The following is a 13468-nucleotide window of genomic DNA, read 5'->3' on the forward strand; positions in this document are numbered from 1 at the left end:
GAAATATTTGTAAATGTGTATTTTAAAAATAAAATAAAATTATATTATACTTTCTAAAGTCTAGGGATTTTGTTACCAAAAAAAGAATTGATTTTCTTTTTTCTTTTTTTAACAGATTGTAAAACTAACGTTTATTAACTTTTTCTTTCAAAATAAAAAATACGACGCTTTTTCCTTCTACTATTTGATTTATGTGTCATTTCATTTATATATGATTATAAAAATTATTATAATTTTATGAAATTAGTGTTTTACTATAATATGAAAAATTCATATATATATATATATATATATATATATATATATATATATATATATATATATATATATATATATATATATATATATTCGTACATGAATAAAGTTAAATTAATTTGTTCATAAATGAATATACTAGGGACCAAATTCATACATTTATACTACACAAGTCATAAATGAATATACTAACACTATAATTGTAAATAAATATGTTAAGACCGAATCAAATATAACTATAATCATAAATCAAATATAACTATAATCATAATTCAATAAAACGTAATTATGTCACTCGACTTCCTTTTTCCATAACGTTCTTCCATTTTTTTTTGGTATATTTTTGTCCAATAAGCTATTGTATATGTATCAACATAAAACTCAATATTTATAAATGAATAAGACATGAGTGAAAAAAATAATGCAATATAGTAAGCCAAACTGTGATATTCACCGTTCATAAATGAATAAGGTGTTAGTTAAAAAAAAGAGCTTAATCATCTTAAGCCAATTTTATTTATTCATTATTGAATCGATCTACAAAACATAATTAATAGTATAGATATGCCCACAAATGTTGTTGTTCCTTTATCAGAGTTGTTTTTGCAATTTAACTTAATATATGGTCATACGTAGACATTATTGAAGTAAGTTTTGATGATCGACTACTCAAAAAGAGAACAAATAACAAAGTGTAAAAATAACTACAAATAAACAAATTCATATAGCTTATCTTTTGACCCAGTAAACAAACCTGGTGGATAACCGAATATATATATATATATATATATATATATATATATATATATATATATATATATATATATATATATATATATAAAAGAGTATAAAAAGCAAGGTTTTAAATAACATAACGCGTGACATGGGGGCAATGTCAAGCCTCAAACTTTTCCAAGCCTTGGCGAGTCATGACTTTTGTAAGGCGTGACTTAAGGCAGCAATTTTCTATATAATTAATATTTTTATATGTATTTTCAACTATTATTCATTTTTATACACATATATGAGTTAAGGCGGCGTTTTGGCAAAGCTTGGCGGCAGATGCAAACCTTAGAGTCGTGGCGCGCCATGGTGAGCTTTTTAGAACCTTGATAAAAAGAAGATATATAATATTAATATTTCGGAAAAAAATCAGTGAACTTTAAGGTGGCAGTGAATCCAAAATCAAAAGCCTAAAAATTCTAGGGTTACCTTCAAATTGGGAACAAGAAAACAACGAGAACTAATCCGGCTATCCAACTGGATTACGAACACCATTTGATGTTGCTGGCACATTAGATTGCGTCGTCGGCAACTTCATGGCCTCCACCGCTTTTGATGTCGCAATCGGTCTCTATATCTATCTCTCTGGCACATGATTTATTTCTCTCATTCTTATTTTACCGATTGATCCATACACACTTGAAAAAAAAACAAGAGTGAGGAGGCTCAATAGTGTTTGCGGCATGAGATAATCTTGATGACAATGTCAAGCCTCGACCTTTTACGAGCTACGTTGAGTCATGTCGTTTGTAATACGTGACATAAAGCGACAATTTTGTGTGTGTGTGTGTGTGTATATATATATATATATATATATATATAATATACTATTATCCATTTTTATATACATATATAACTTAAGACAACATTTTATCAAAGTTTGACGTTAAATACAAGCTACGATGCACCATGACGAGCTTTTTAGACCATTGGTTTTAAGCAACGATGTTTCTGCCTTTTATAATTTTATATAACAAAGTTGTTTTAAAAATTATATAATTGAGACAAGTTATATAATTACATTTTAAGCGGTTAAACATAGGGATGAGCATATGGACCGGGAAACCGGCCGGAACCGGAACCCGATGGAACCGGTCGGGCAGGGATCGGGACGTTATTTTTGTGATTTTTGGGAACCGGTAGGAACCGGAACCGATATAACCGAAACTGGTAGAACCGGCAAAAACCGGAACCGTATGATGCTATTTTTCGAATACCGGTTCCAACATTTGAAGACACGACAAGAACCGGTAGGAACCGGGAACCGGTAGAACCGCCAGGCCGGTTCGGTTCTTGATTTTGGCCGAAGCCGGTTCCCGGTTCCCAGTCCGGTTCGCGCCGGTTCGGTCCTTTTGTTAATTCCTAATTAAACATGTTACTCGTATAATAATAAGTTTATAGATTCTAAAATAAAACAAAATTATATATTTAATCTTAATAAAATTTGATAAAATACAAACATAGTTGATAAAAAAAATATATAACTTTATTATAAATAAAAACACAAATAATATTCAGGATTTCTTTTAAATATTCAATATTCAGTTAAAAGAATGGTTATTGATCTGATAACAAATATCATGATGATAAAGGCAAAAACAAATACCAAAACAAGACAAGTCTCATAATGGTATAGACAAGTATAGGCCCATGCAGGCCCAGTTTCCCGTTTAATAGATTTGTGACTTTGTCCTTTCTTTCTTGATGTAGCCCATTCCCAATCACATCAATAAAAAAATAAGATGCTAAAATTTTACAAAAATTAAAGCATAATTACATGTTGCATCTGAAAACAACTTTATTCCTATAAACCACATAAACGTTGGTTTTTTTTTTTGCCCTAGTAATAACGGCTTTCAATAAAGAGTAATTATCTAGCAATATTAAAATAAACATTGTTCCATAAATTGATAACAAAATGTAAAATACTAATACATAAATTAATAAAAATCAAAAGATTCTTGGATAAATTGGTCAACGAATAAACTAAACTTTGTATACACCATATTTTTTCATAATTAAATGTTTGACTTATAGAAGCACTTAAAGTTATGTATTTTTTTTTTAAATAAAAATCTAATAGTAATTGACTTCTGGTATTATTTTTCAAATATATATTTGAAAGAAATATAATAGCACAAAATGTTTTTCCGGTAAAATAAAAAAACAAACCTAATATTTTAATGACAATAAGTTAACTTAAATAATATTCTAATTAGTCTGCAAAGTATATTAAAAATATGTAAAAAAAAAAAAAAAACATTGATTATTATATTATAACTACATAACATAAGGAATTGATCGATTATAAGATAATACAAAATAACAGACCAAGAAAAGGCATTATCATGGCTGCCAATTAAATCAGTTATTATTGCAAAGTGGTCCCCATATTTTCAATTATATGCCATTTAAAGTTCTAGGAAGTTAATTAATACTTTAAGGTACTCAATCCCCAATAACTAATTACGCTTCATGATTAAAAATTTAATATACCTTTGTCGTATCTATAGCAAATTATATATTTCATTCTTATTTATATATTTTGCTTATAAAGTAAGATCATATATGATTTCAAGAAATAAATAGATTATTGAAAATGAAGGATTATTCGATTTTAATTACATTGATTCACAAAAAGAAATAAAGAAATTAAATAACAAAAACATGATGTGATTAAAAAAAAAGACAATAGTCGGAAGGAGACAAACAGTATGTGAAGATCATCCATTAGCTTTGTTCCAGCCCATGGACAGCTCAAGTCTCCTGAATTTAGATAAGCAAAAGCATGTGATGAAATACCTCCCCTCTTTCCTTTTTATGTTTTTTTTTTTCTAATTACTTTTAAAAAAAAAGGTTTAATAAACTCTGTCTTTAAATAAATAAACAAGAAACAACAACTGGGTCTTACTTATCACTTATTATTATATGTATTTAATTTATTTACCAATAAAAAAGATACTCCAAAAGGTGGTGTAATTATGTCTTTACATAGTCCATGGCATTCCGCTTGCGTTTGTTTGAACTTGAAAAGAAACACATTTGAGCCCATGATGATTTCTTCTGTTTCACTGGTTGCACTTTCACTTCCTTCTTCTCGTGGAGCTCGTTCATGTATTGTATAACAGCCTGCAAACGTTAAAGACAAGAAATTAGCAGTGTCATTTAATTACACAGGACAGAACAGAACAAGACAAGCTTTTTAGTGCTTTTGTGGGTATGTCCCACTAAAAGTTGTAATTTTTGTCTCATTGAAATCATCTCACCTTTTGGGCGGACAAAAAGACAAAAGGTCTGCAACTTTTTGCCCTTGCCTTTTGGGCGGACAAAAGGACAAAAAGTCTGCAATTTTTGTCCTAAGGACTGATGAGATCCATCATCAGTCCCGATACAACTTGTTAAGTTGTATCATGTCATGTCCTGTTATGCCGTGTTATGTTGTCCGGCATAACAGGACAATACAATAAGATTAAAAAATAAGTACTCACTTGAGCGCCGTTGTCAAGCACAGATAGCGGCGGTGAATCCAACGGATTCCCTTCTGCTCTCAACACGCGTAACTTCGACAACATACGGAAAGACTCCGGAAGCGTCTTTATTTGATTGTTACTCATATTCAACTCTTCCAAATTCTCAAGGTTCCCGATCGATCTAGGCAAAGATCTTAAATCCGCAAAATTATTACTAACATTAATCTTCACAAGCGAAATAGCAAAACACAAGCTCTCCGGGACCGATTCAAGTTCATTGAAACTAACATCAAGCTCCTTTAAATTCGTTAATGACGACATTGTAGTAGGCAACCTCCCGATGTTATTATAACGAACCGATAATTTCTCCAAAGATTCTATCTTTCCAACTGCTTCCGGAAGTGCTTTGAGTTTGTTGTAATCCGCAATAAGCTCTTTAAGTGAAGAGCATTGACCAATCATATGTGGGAGTTCTTCGATGTTATTCGTCTCGATGTTTAACTTTTGTAGGTTTTTGAGTGAACACACGGATTCGGGGAGGATTGAGAAGTTGTTGGAGCTTAAATCGAGGTCTTGGAGATGGATTAGTTGTCCGAAAGTCGAGGGCAAATTGGTCATTTGGTTGGCTCGGAGATCGAGGTAGATTAAGGAGAAGAGGTTTCCGATTGATTCCGGGAGTTCGGTGATTTTGTTGGAATGTAGATCGAGTTTTGTTAAGGAAGAAAGACCTCCGATTGATGAAGGTAAAGCAATGAGGCGATTTTCTGATAGATTAAGAGTGATTAAAGTAGATAACTTTCCTATTGAATCGGGAAGCCATTCTATTTGATCCATTAATTTGTTGCTAAGATTGAGTTCTTTTGCTCCTTTTTTGGAAGATACTTCAATGAGACTCGCAAGCTTTATGAGACTCAATTTCTCACCTTCTTGACCTACAAAATTAAATAAAAAAACGTCATTTGTAATATAAAAAATTCAAAATCGGATTATATTCAAGAAATAACAATGTACTTATATTCATTTGTTTATTATAGCATCCTACTTTCATTTCTTCCTATTAAATAATTGTAACATTCATTGTATTGTGACAAGAAGATTTAAAAAAATAAAAAAATAAATAAATTCATGATGATCTCATAAAACAGTAATATGGAAAGAAAATTACCAGATGTAATGGCAGGTTTTAGAGTTGAATCAACAATCATGGGCTTTGAAGCATCAGTAGATCGAATCTTCCTTCTGATTCCATCACCATAAGTAGTAGACTCCATCTTGCTCACATAGCTATCATCTCTAGTGAACAACTCAGAAGAAACAGTTTTGGGTGAGTATGAGATTGAGTTGCTAAGATTTACACCAGAGTAAGAAGGTGGAGTTGTCAAAGGTGACAAGGTGGAGTTAACTGATTGGGTGGTAGTATTATTGTCATCACTGCCATTAGGAATAACACATCTGGAAGCTCTCTGAATCATTTCATCAAAGAGTATATGGTAGTTTTCAAGATCAAGCAATTTAATGGCTTCCCTTTTCTGTTCTATAGTGTGGAAATCGACTAAATGCTTTTGCATCTCTATCAACACATTGAATAGTTCTTCAGGAACATCTTTTCGCTTCTTTTGCTTAGCAATGGATTCCAGACGTGATTGTTGTTCAGCTTCTGCATTTCGGATCAGTATTTTTGCAGCTTCAATGTCTTCAATTCCAGGTCTCGGAGGAAGAGATCTATGAATTCTCATTATCTCTTCCACCACCTCGTCTGCTGATTTTGCTGAAGCTTCCATTTTTGCTACTCGTTTATCCTACAAAATTTACAGGAAACGTGTACAATTAAGATCCGTAAGATAACAAAATCCAAATCAAAAAAGCAATCCAGATACGATTACACTAAATGTACCAATTTTAGTAACAAAACTATATAGAAAGAGTAACGAATCTCATTTTCTTCTGAAAAAAACAACCGGATAAACTGAAATCACCGCTCAATACCATCGACGTTAATATATTAAGAAACAGAACCAAATTTTCGTTTTTGCTTCATGAACGTGGTTAATAATGTCTAGAAGAGCAACAATTTCATGAGATTTGTTTTGGAAAAACGAAAATGATACTTGAACTACATAATTGAGCAATTTGAAACAACAAAATTACGGAAGAGAAAAGAAAATCACGCAGAAAGACGTCATAAATTCAATAAGCCTCAAAGTTTCCGAAAACGAAACGGAATTAGTATCGGATATCTTTTATTATTCTTAGACCAAACTGAAATCTATCTACAAAAGTGAACCAAACAGTAATAGTAGTAAGTTGAATTGAAATTTTAGAAATTGACCTCGGAATAGTTTTCTTTTCAGAATCCGTTGAAAGGAGGAGCGGCGGCGGCTAGGGCGTTTTCACGGTGGAGAGAGAAAGTGAAAAGAGTCGGTGTTTTGGTTCGACGGGGAAATCAGATTGAGCAAAAGTGTGTGTGTGTGTGTGTGTGTTTTACATCTACACTGTAAATGTGATGTGTCTGATAATTTTGAGTTATATATATCTTCTCTCCTCCAAACTATTACTCTCCTTGTCCGGCATAAATAATCATTTAGAATTTATATTATATAAAAAGGATGTGCATTTAATTTATTTATTTTTCATTTTATATTCATGTTGTTATGTTTTTGTTTAACTATTTTATTCCCTAATAGATAATCCATGGTAGTTATAGTGACTGTTAAATAATTTAATGTGGATTCCATTTCCATAAATTGACTAATTTGTGTATGATAGATTTGAAATTCATATTAAATGTAATGTGAATTTCATGTGTGATAATATGAATTTGACTTTTGTATTGTATTGTATGAATATGTTGCGTTTAGTATGTGGATTTAAGTACTGTATTTTGAAATGTTGTTTAAGATTATAAATATAAATTCAATTTTGGTGTATGATATTGCATATGAAGGGGTAAGATGTATTCTCTAGACAATTGGATCATCCACATCGAAGTGTGGGAGTGTATACGTAAAGACATGATATTGCGTATAATGTCGAAACACATTGTTTAGTTATTAAGGTGTGTAAATTATTTCAAAGATTTGTATATAAAAGAAAATTATGTTCTTGATCTTAAATGATACATGAAGCAAAAACATTACAATAGAGCATATATGGTGATTGATTTGTAAGCATGTTATTGATGCCATTGATGCCCGACTGATATTGACATAAAGCGTAGACGAAGGACTTAGTTGGAGTTATTCATGAAAACTATGTGTAGCACAACACTTTAGAGATGGAGAAGGAGAAACTATGAAAATTTTATCGAGTGTTATGTTTGGTATTAAAACAAATCTTAATTGTGTTGTTTTTTCATGAATTGATTCATTTAGGATATCCTATGTTTCTCTTATAAATTAGGGTTTATAACTCTTCATTTTGATGAGCACGTAAAATAATGATAACCAAGATTGTGTTATCCTCTGATTTCGTTCTTGATTCTTTTATAACTTGTAATCGATGAAGTATGAATAAGTTTACGATAAAAGTGTAATAAGTTATGAATTATCGTGATTTTTCTAATATCAATCTTAATAGTTTTAAAGTGTCAACACATATGAGAATGTAACAAGAAAATCAATAAACAATGGTTTGCTTAAACTTTTCGGTCTTCGAATCATTAAATAGTTGTGAGTACATGTCAAAATAGTATCTTAGGCATGAAAAAACTAGTGAGTAATCTTGAGGTTACACGAAAGGAACGGACACGATATAAATACATTGTTGTTAAAATAATAATTAACATTATCAAGGTAAAATCATGTATAAGTATGTAATGCATGATATGCAAATCAATCCTCAAACCCCAAGCCATTTATGACTTGCAATAATTTATCCCTAATTCCTATAAGACTCCAAAGATAAGTGTACCGATGAAAAAGGGTTAAGAAGCATATATCAAAAATAATTCATATCATATTCTCTACACAGAGGCTCCAAAAATTTTCATCATAATGGTTACAAGTGAAACATGACATAAGTAGCACAGTGGAGGGATTACAAGACCCAACCATCATATGAATGTTTCATTGAAAACTATTTACAAGCTTTTACACATGAATGTTTTCTTGTAAATCATTTATCATCAATCATAACATTCATATTTCTATATCCAAGTCATTCTCAAGTGTATGGACCACACAAGTCTCATACTCACCCGATATGGATACACATGATCATATTTAAAAACTTAAACTTAATTTAGGAAATACTAAAAGAACATTGTTATTTCAAAACATGCATTTTCTTAAAATAATGCATGAGTTAATACGATAAATATATTTACAATTAAAGTAGACATAGAGTACTGTCACACACGAAATTAACCCAAAATACAAGGTCATATAAGGGGACACATGTTATATGGTAAATAACTCACCTCATGATTATAGATGCTCAACTCCACTCCTCGTGATATTCAAATGATTAGTTATCAGCTAAAAGTCACCATGGTTTTTAGAATTTAATTATTAATTGAATTATAATCATATTTAGTTTTTCTAATCCAAAATATATGATTCTAATCGTTATATATCATCCTTAAGATCGCGGAAAATACTGGCAGATGAAATGAATCTACATCGAAAAAGTTCGCATGCAACAAACATCCAATTACTCAATTAAGTAAAATGTTCTACTATTCCACTTGAGTGAGTGGAATGATCTGCCAACAAAACTTCGAATTTTATCCCCCAAACAAGCTTTCATGGCTTGTATACTTGACATTGCTACTTCCAATGAAAAAGGATGATTAACTAACATTGAAATCCTTGCTTCAATACTAAATAACATCCTAAATACAACATTAAATTAGAGATCTACAATCTAAAATGAATATCCAAATGATTTAAATGGATTTCTTCAACTATATTTCCATAAGTTTCAATACAAGGAGTTAATTATCATAATTGGATGTAGGTTCCAAAATTATGATTCCAAATGATAATTACAATCTACATTAGTAAAAATGAATTGATAATCTAATGAGTTAAACCGATTCACATACAAAAGTTCAATATCACATAAAAACTAACTTGAATTCACTTGATTGTAATAGAAGTTGTTAGAATTGTGTTTTGAACTCATCAACATAAACTAAGAATTGAAAACACAATTCTAATCTATAACATCTATCAGTTTTGTTTTCTAATTCTTTAATCATAAGTTCACAAATCTAGGATTTATGAGTTTCAAAACAACATCATAAACTTAAATGCAATCAATATCATGAGATATTGTTGTTATCATATAATTTTATATTTATGAAGAATCTAAACCTTAAAACTCTAAGCTTTAGTTCCTTCATTGCTCCCTAAAATTGTCCTCCAACTTTTTATCTAGCCTAAATTGTTTAAATGAAGAAGAATTGAGGACTTGGGGGGTTTAAGTTCCACTCTTTCATAATTTTGCATAATTAGTCCCTTAAACTTGTTATTTTTGGTTTTTAACCCTAAATGACATCCTAACAACATTCTAACTTTACATATATCTTTAACTTAACCCCTAAATTTAATATTGTGTCAGTATAAGTCCAAAACCTAGTTTGACAAGTTAAGTCCAAGTTATGACTACGTTTCCAAACTTGATAATATATTTCATTTCTTATCTTATGTTGTAATATTAAATGATAATTTTTTACAAATAAGTCAATACCATAATTAAATGGAATTATTTAGATATCATTCAATAATTCTCAACCTTAAAGATTTTGACTTAACTCATCAACTAGCTTATCTTCTATTGTAATATTAAATTGTTTTGGCTTTTAACCCTAATGACATCCTAACAACATTCTAACTTTACATCTTTCACTTAACCCTTAAACTTAACATATTGTCAATATAAGTCCAAAACCTAGTCAATCTTAAAGATTTTGACTTAACTCATCAACTAGCTAATTATTTTCAAAAATTATAACTTTAAGCTAACAAACTTCAAAATTTTAAATCCATTAAATTACATATTCGTAATTTAATTAAATTATTGTATATATAATCCACTTAGAAAATAAAACTCTAAACCCCAAACTGCGGGTGTTACAACTACTTGATGATGACTTTGTTCCTAAAATCGTAAAATCAAGAATAATAGACTAAGGACTAAAGTTCTTAGATATTAATTCCTCTAGCAAATGATTGACATGCTACAACTAGCCCATTGATACTCTACTCTTCAAGTGAAAGAGTATCTTAATGATTTTACCTTTCACATGTGTTTATGAGAATCTATATCAAATCTTATTGTGCTATAAAAAACGACAGTGTTTTGATCCCAAAAAAAATTATGTACCTTAATAGTCATTTTTGACATATTCAACCGTGACATGGTAGGTACCACCTTCGGCCTTAGGAGACTCCTCTTAATTTATACCACCATTTTTTCATTATTTCTCTTGGGCCACTTAGAATAAATATTCGTGAACGTTGCAACACTTTACTCCTTTATTAGGACATAAATTGGTATAATGCCCCTTTTTCTACATCTGAAAAAAAAAATTACATTGCTTGTGGTTTTGTGTGAATCCTAATTTTTACTCTTCCCGTCGAGATTTATCCTTTTGTTATATATTTATCTCTCACTTTCTGTTTTTCCTTCATTCTTGCATTTTTTTTAGTTTGGCTTCCTTGCCTCTCGGTGTCCTATTTTTCATGATACTTCTAAATTTTCCTCTCCTTTCACATTTCCATGATAGGAGTAATAGTTTCACCTACAAACACATAATAACTCTATAGTAATCTGTCAACAAATTGACTAACTTTTTTCTCTTCATCTAACACTAATCTTATTTGAAACTCATAAGATTAAGGAACTTCATGTTGTATTATGTGATAGACATCTTTTTTTTTAATCCAAGGAAGCCCTTGTTTACTTTTTTGATCTTTTCTTCCATATAATTTTTTTTCCTTAAGTTTGTCCAAGAAGTCATTCCATAATAACTTGTTCAAAACTCAGCTACTAACCAATTCTTGGAGGTTAGTCTACCATTGCAAAGTTTATGTCTTAAATTTTGTCACCACAAAGTTAGTTCTTTAGTAGTCGTGAAATATACAAGCATCGAACCTACACTTCAAGTATCTAATTATGAATAGCAAAGAATTAGGAGTCTTATCGTAACTTGGAGATTGGCATTCACTTAAGTCTTCATAGGTACATTCCTTTTTTACTACTTCTTCCTTTGGACAAGTCGTTAAATGTGACTTGCCTCTTAAACTAGGGTGAGAAGTACTATAGTTTCTTTCTTTATACTCGCTCATGGTAGTATTTGCGCTACTTTGCATAATGTTATTCATATATTCTTTGAGTTTTTCATTATGTTGCGACACCATGTTCTTAAGCTTTCTTATATCCTCCTTGACTTTTTCCTTATATTAGACTATCATATTCTTAAACTTACCAAGTATATTTTCTTATTATCTAGCAATCATTATGTCTATCATAGTTTTGAAACTATCAAGTATCTTTAGTGTCAAATAAACTTCTACTACATTCCTTCTTGCCATATTTTTTCCACATATTAGAATGACACTCATGGATTACCTTTATTGTGAAACATTATTACTTTGTGTATTCCCCATTATTTTGAAAATTATGTTAATTAATTTCAACTAGTATCTCAAGTTAAGACCCTAGAACCTAAAGTGTAAAAATAAGAAATGTTAGCCCTAAGATTTTAAATGCATAATACTAATTCCTTAATCTTACAACAAGGTGACATGTTAATGCCAAACAGTCATTATAAGCATTGGTATGCAAGTAATAAGAATAAGAATACATAAGGCATGCTAATCATATTTCCTTAAAATCATCTCCCAAGCTTTGTGGATTAAATCTAAACACTACTCTAAATATCTAATTTGTTTAAAACAAAGCTATGGTACCATTTATAACACCCCTTATATGTCCTATTAAAAATAGTGGTATAAACCAAATTTTTAAAAACAAATTTTATAAACTTATTTAAGCAAACAACTTGCAGATAAGGAACTCAAATGACCAAGTCCCTAACAATTAAAAGTTTTAGTTGTCAACCATATGCAAATGTAAAAGACACTCGACATAAGAGATTAAAGTAAACATATTTCATGCACCAAAACAAAATGTCTTTTAAATGTCTCTTAAGTTCCTAAATCCAAATCACTAAATAACAACCATTAAATTGAACATATGTCAAAATAGTATTTTACGCATAAAATATCTATCGAGTATGGTTAAGACAAAAGGAACGAACATCTTATAATAAGAAATCATAACTCTGTCTTTCTAAAAAAAAATCATAAAATAGTCAAGCTTTAATAAGTTAGGGAAAACATTAAAAATGATATAAATAAAAGAAAAGTTTTGTGCGGATACACTAGCTTAAAGCTTTTAATTTAAACAAAAAATCTTAAATCAAAAACTATCTTAAATAATTTTCAAGAACTTTCAAGGGATTTTATATTTTAGATTTTACGTTATTTTATACTTCTTAAAAGTTTATAATTAATTTTAATACTTATATACGAATAAAAACTATATTTTCAAAATTTCAACTACAAATTAGTGTGCCAAAAACTTTTATAATATTAAAATAAAGTAATCGGAGATGTCATTATGAGATAAAATCATAACTAAACGATGCAAAACAAGACGATCGATTGGTGGCTTTTGGCATGTTACTAACACTCTTTCACTTGCATCATTCCTTATTATTGTTCAAAAATCAATTTATACGATATACATTACCCATGAATCACATTTCAATGGATGACATGGAATATTTTATTTATTTTCCTTAGACCATATGTATTCGTACTTGTAAATGAGTTTTGAAATGCCATGTAAGCTTAAATTAGTGTCATATCATTCAATGTCTTTCACATGTTGAAATCCTTGCAATTGACTTAGTGGGCCCCCTTTTGTATTAATTGCTCAATATGTTTTTC

The 13468-nt window shown here is 30.0% G+C and overlaps 1 protein-coding gene across 2 annotated transcripts; it reads right to left on the reverse strand.

Annotated features, from left to right (window-relative positions):
* Nucleotides 1-3607: 3607 nt before the first annotated feature.
* Nucleotides 3608-7019, reverse strand: LOC111911843 (plant intracellular Ras-group-related LRR protein 4). Of its 2 annotated transcripts, XM_023907586.2 has the most exons (5): nt 6838-7019; nt 5674-6307; nt 4527-5440; nt 3986-4167; nt 3608-3804 (listed from the first exon to the last, which is right to left on the reverse strand). In XM_023907586.2, the coding sequence occupies exons 2-4, from the start codon at nt 6287-6289 to the stop codon at nt 4018-4020; spliced, it is 1680 nt and encodes a 559-aa protein (XP_023763354.1). In that variant the 5' UTR covers nt 6290-6307; nt 6838-7019; the 3' UTR covers nt 3608-3804; nt 3986-4017. The 2 variants fall into 2 exon arrangements, with proteins under 2 accessions (XP_023763354.1, XP_023763352.1); XM_023907584.3 differs by having other exon boundaries at nt 3608-4167.
* Between the last annotated feature and the right edge of the window lie 6449 nt (nt 7020-13468).

The sequence above is a fragment of the Lactuca sativa genome, chromosome 8 (genome assembly GCF_002870075.4).
Source record: "Lactuca sativa cultivar Salinas chromosome 8, Lsat_Salinas_v11, whole genome shotgun sequence".
In the NCBI taxonomy this organism is placed as follows: Eukaryota; Viridiplantae; Streptophyta; class Magnoliopsida; order Asterales; family Asteraceae; genus Lactuca; species Lactuca sativa.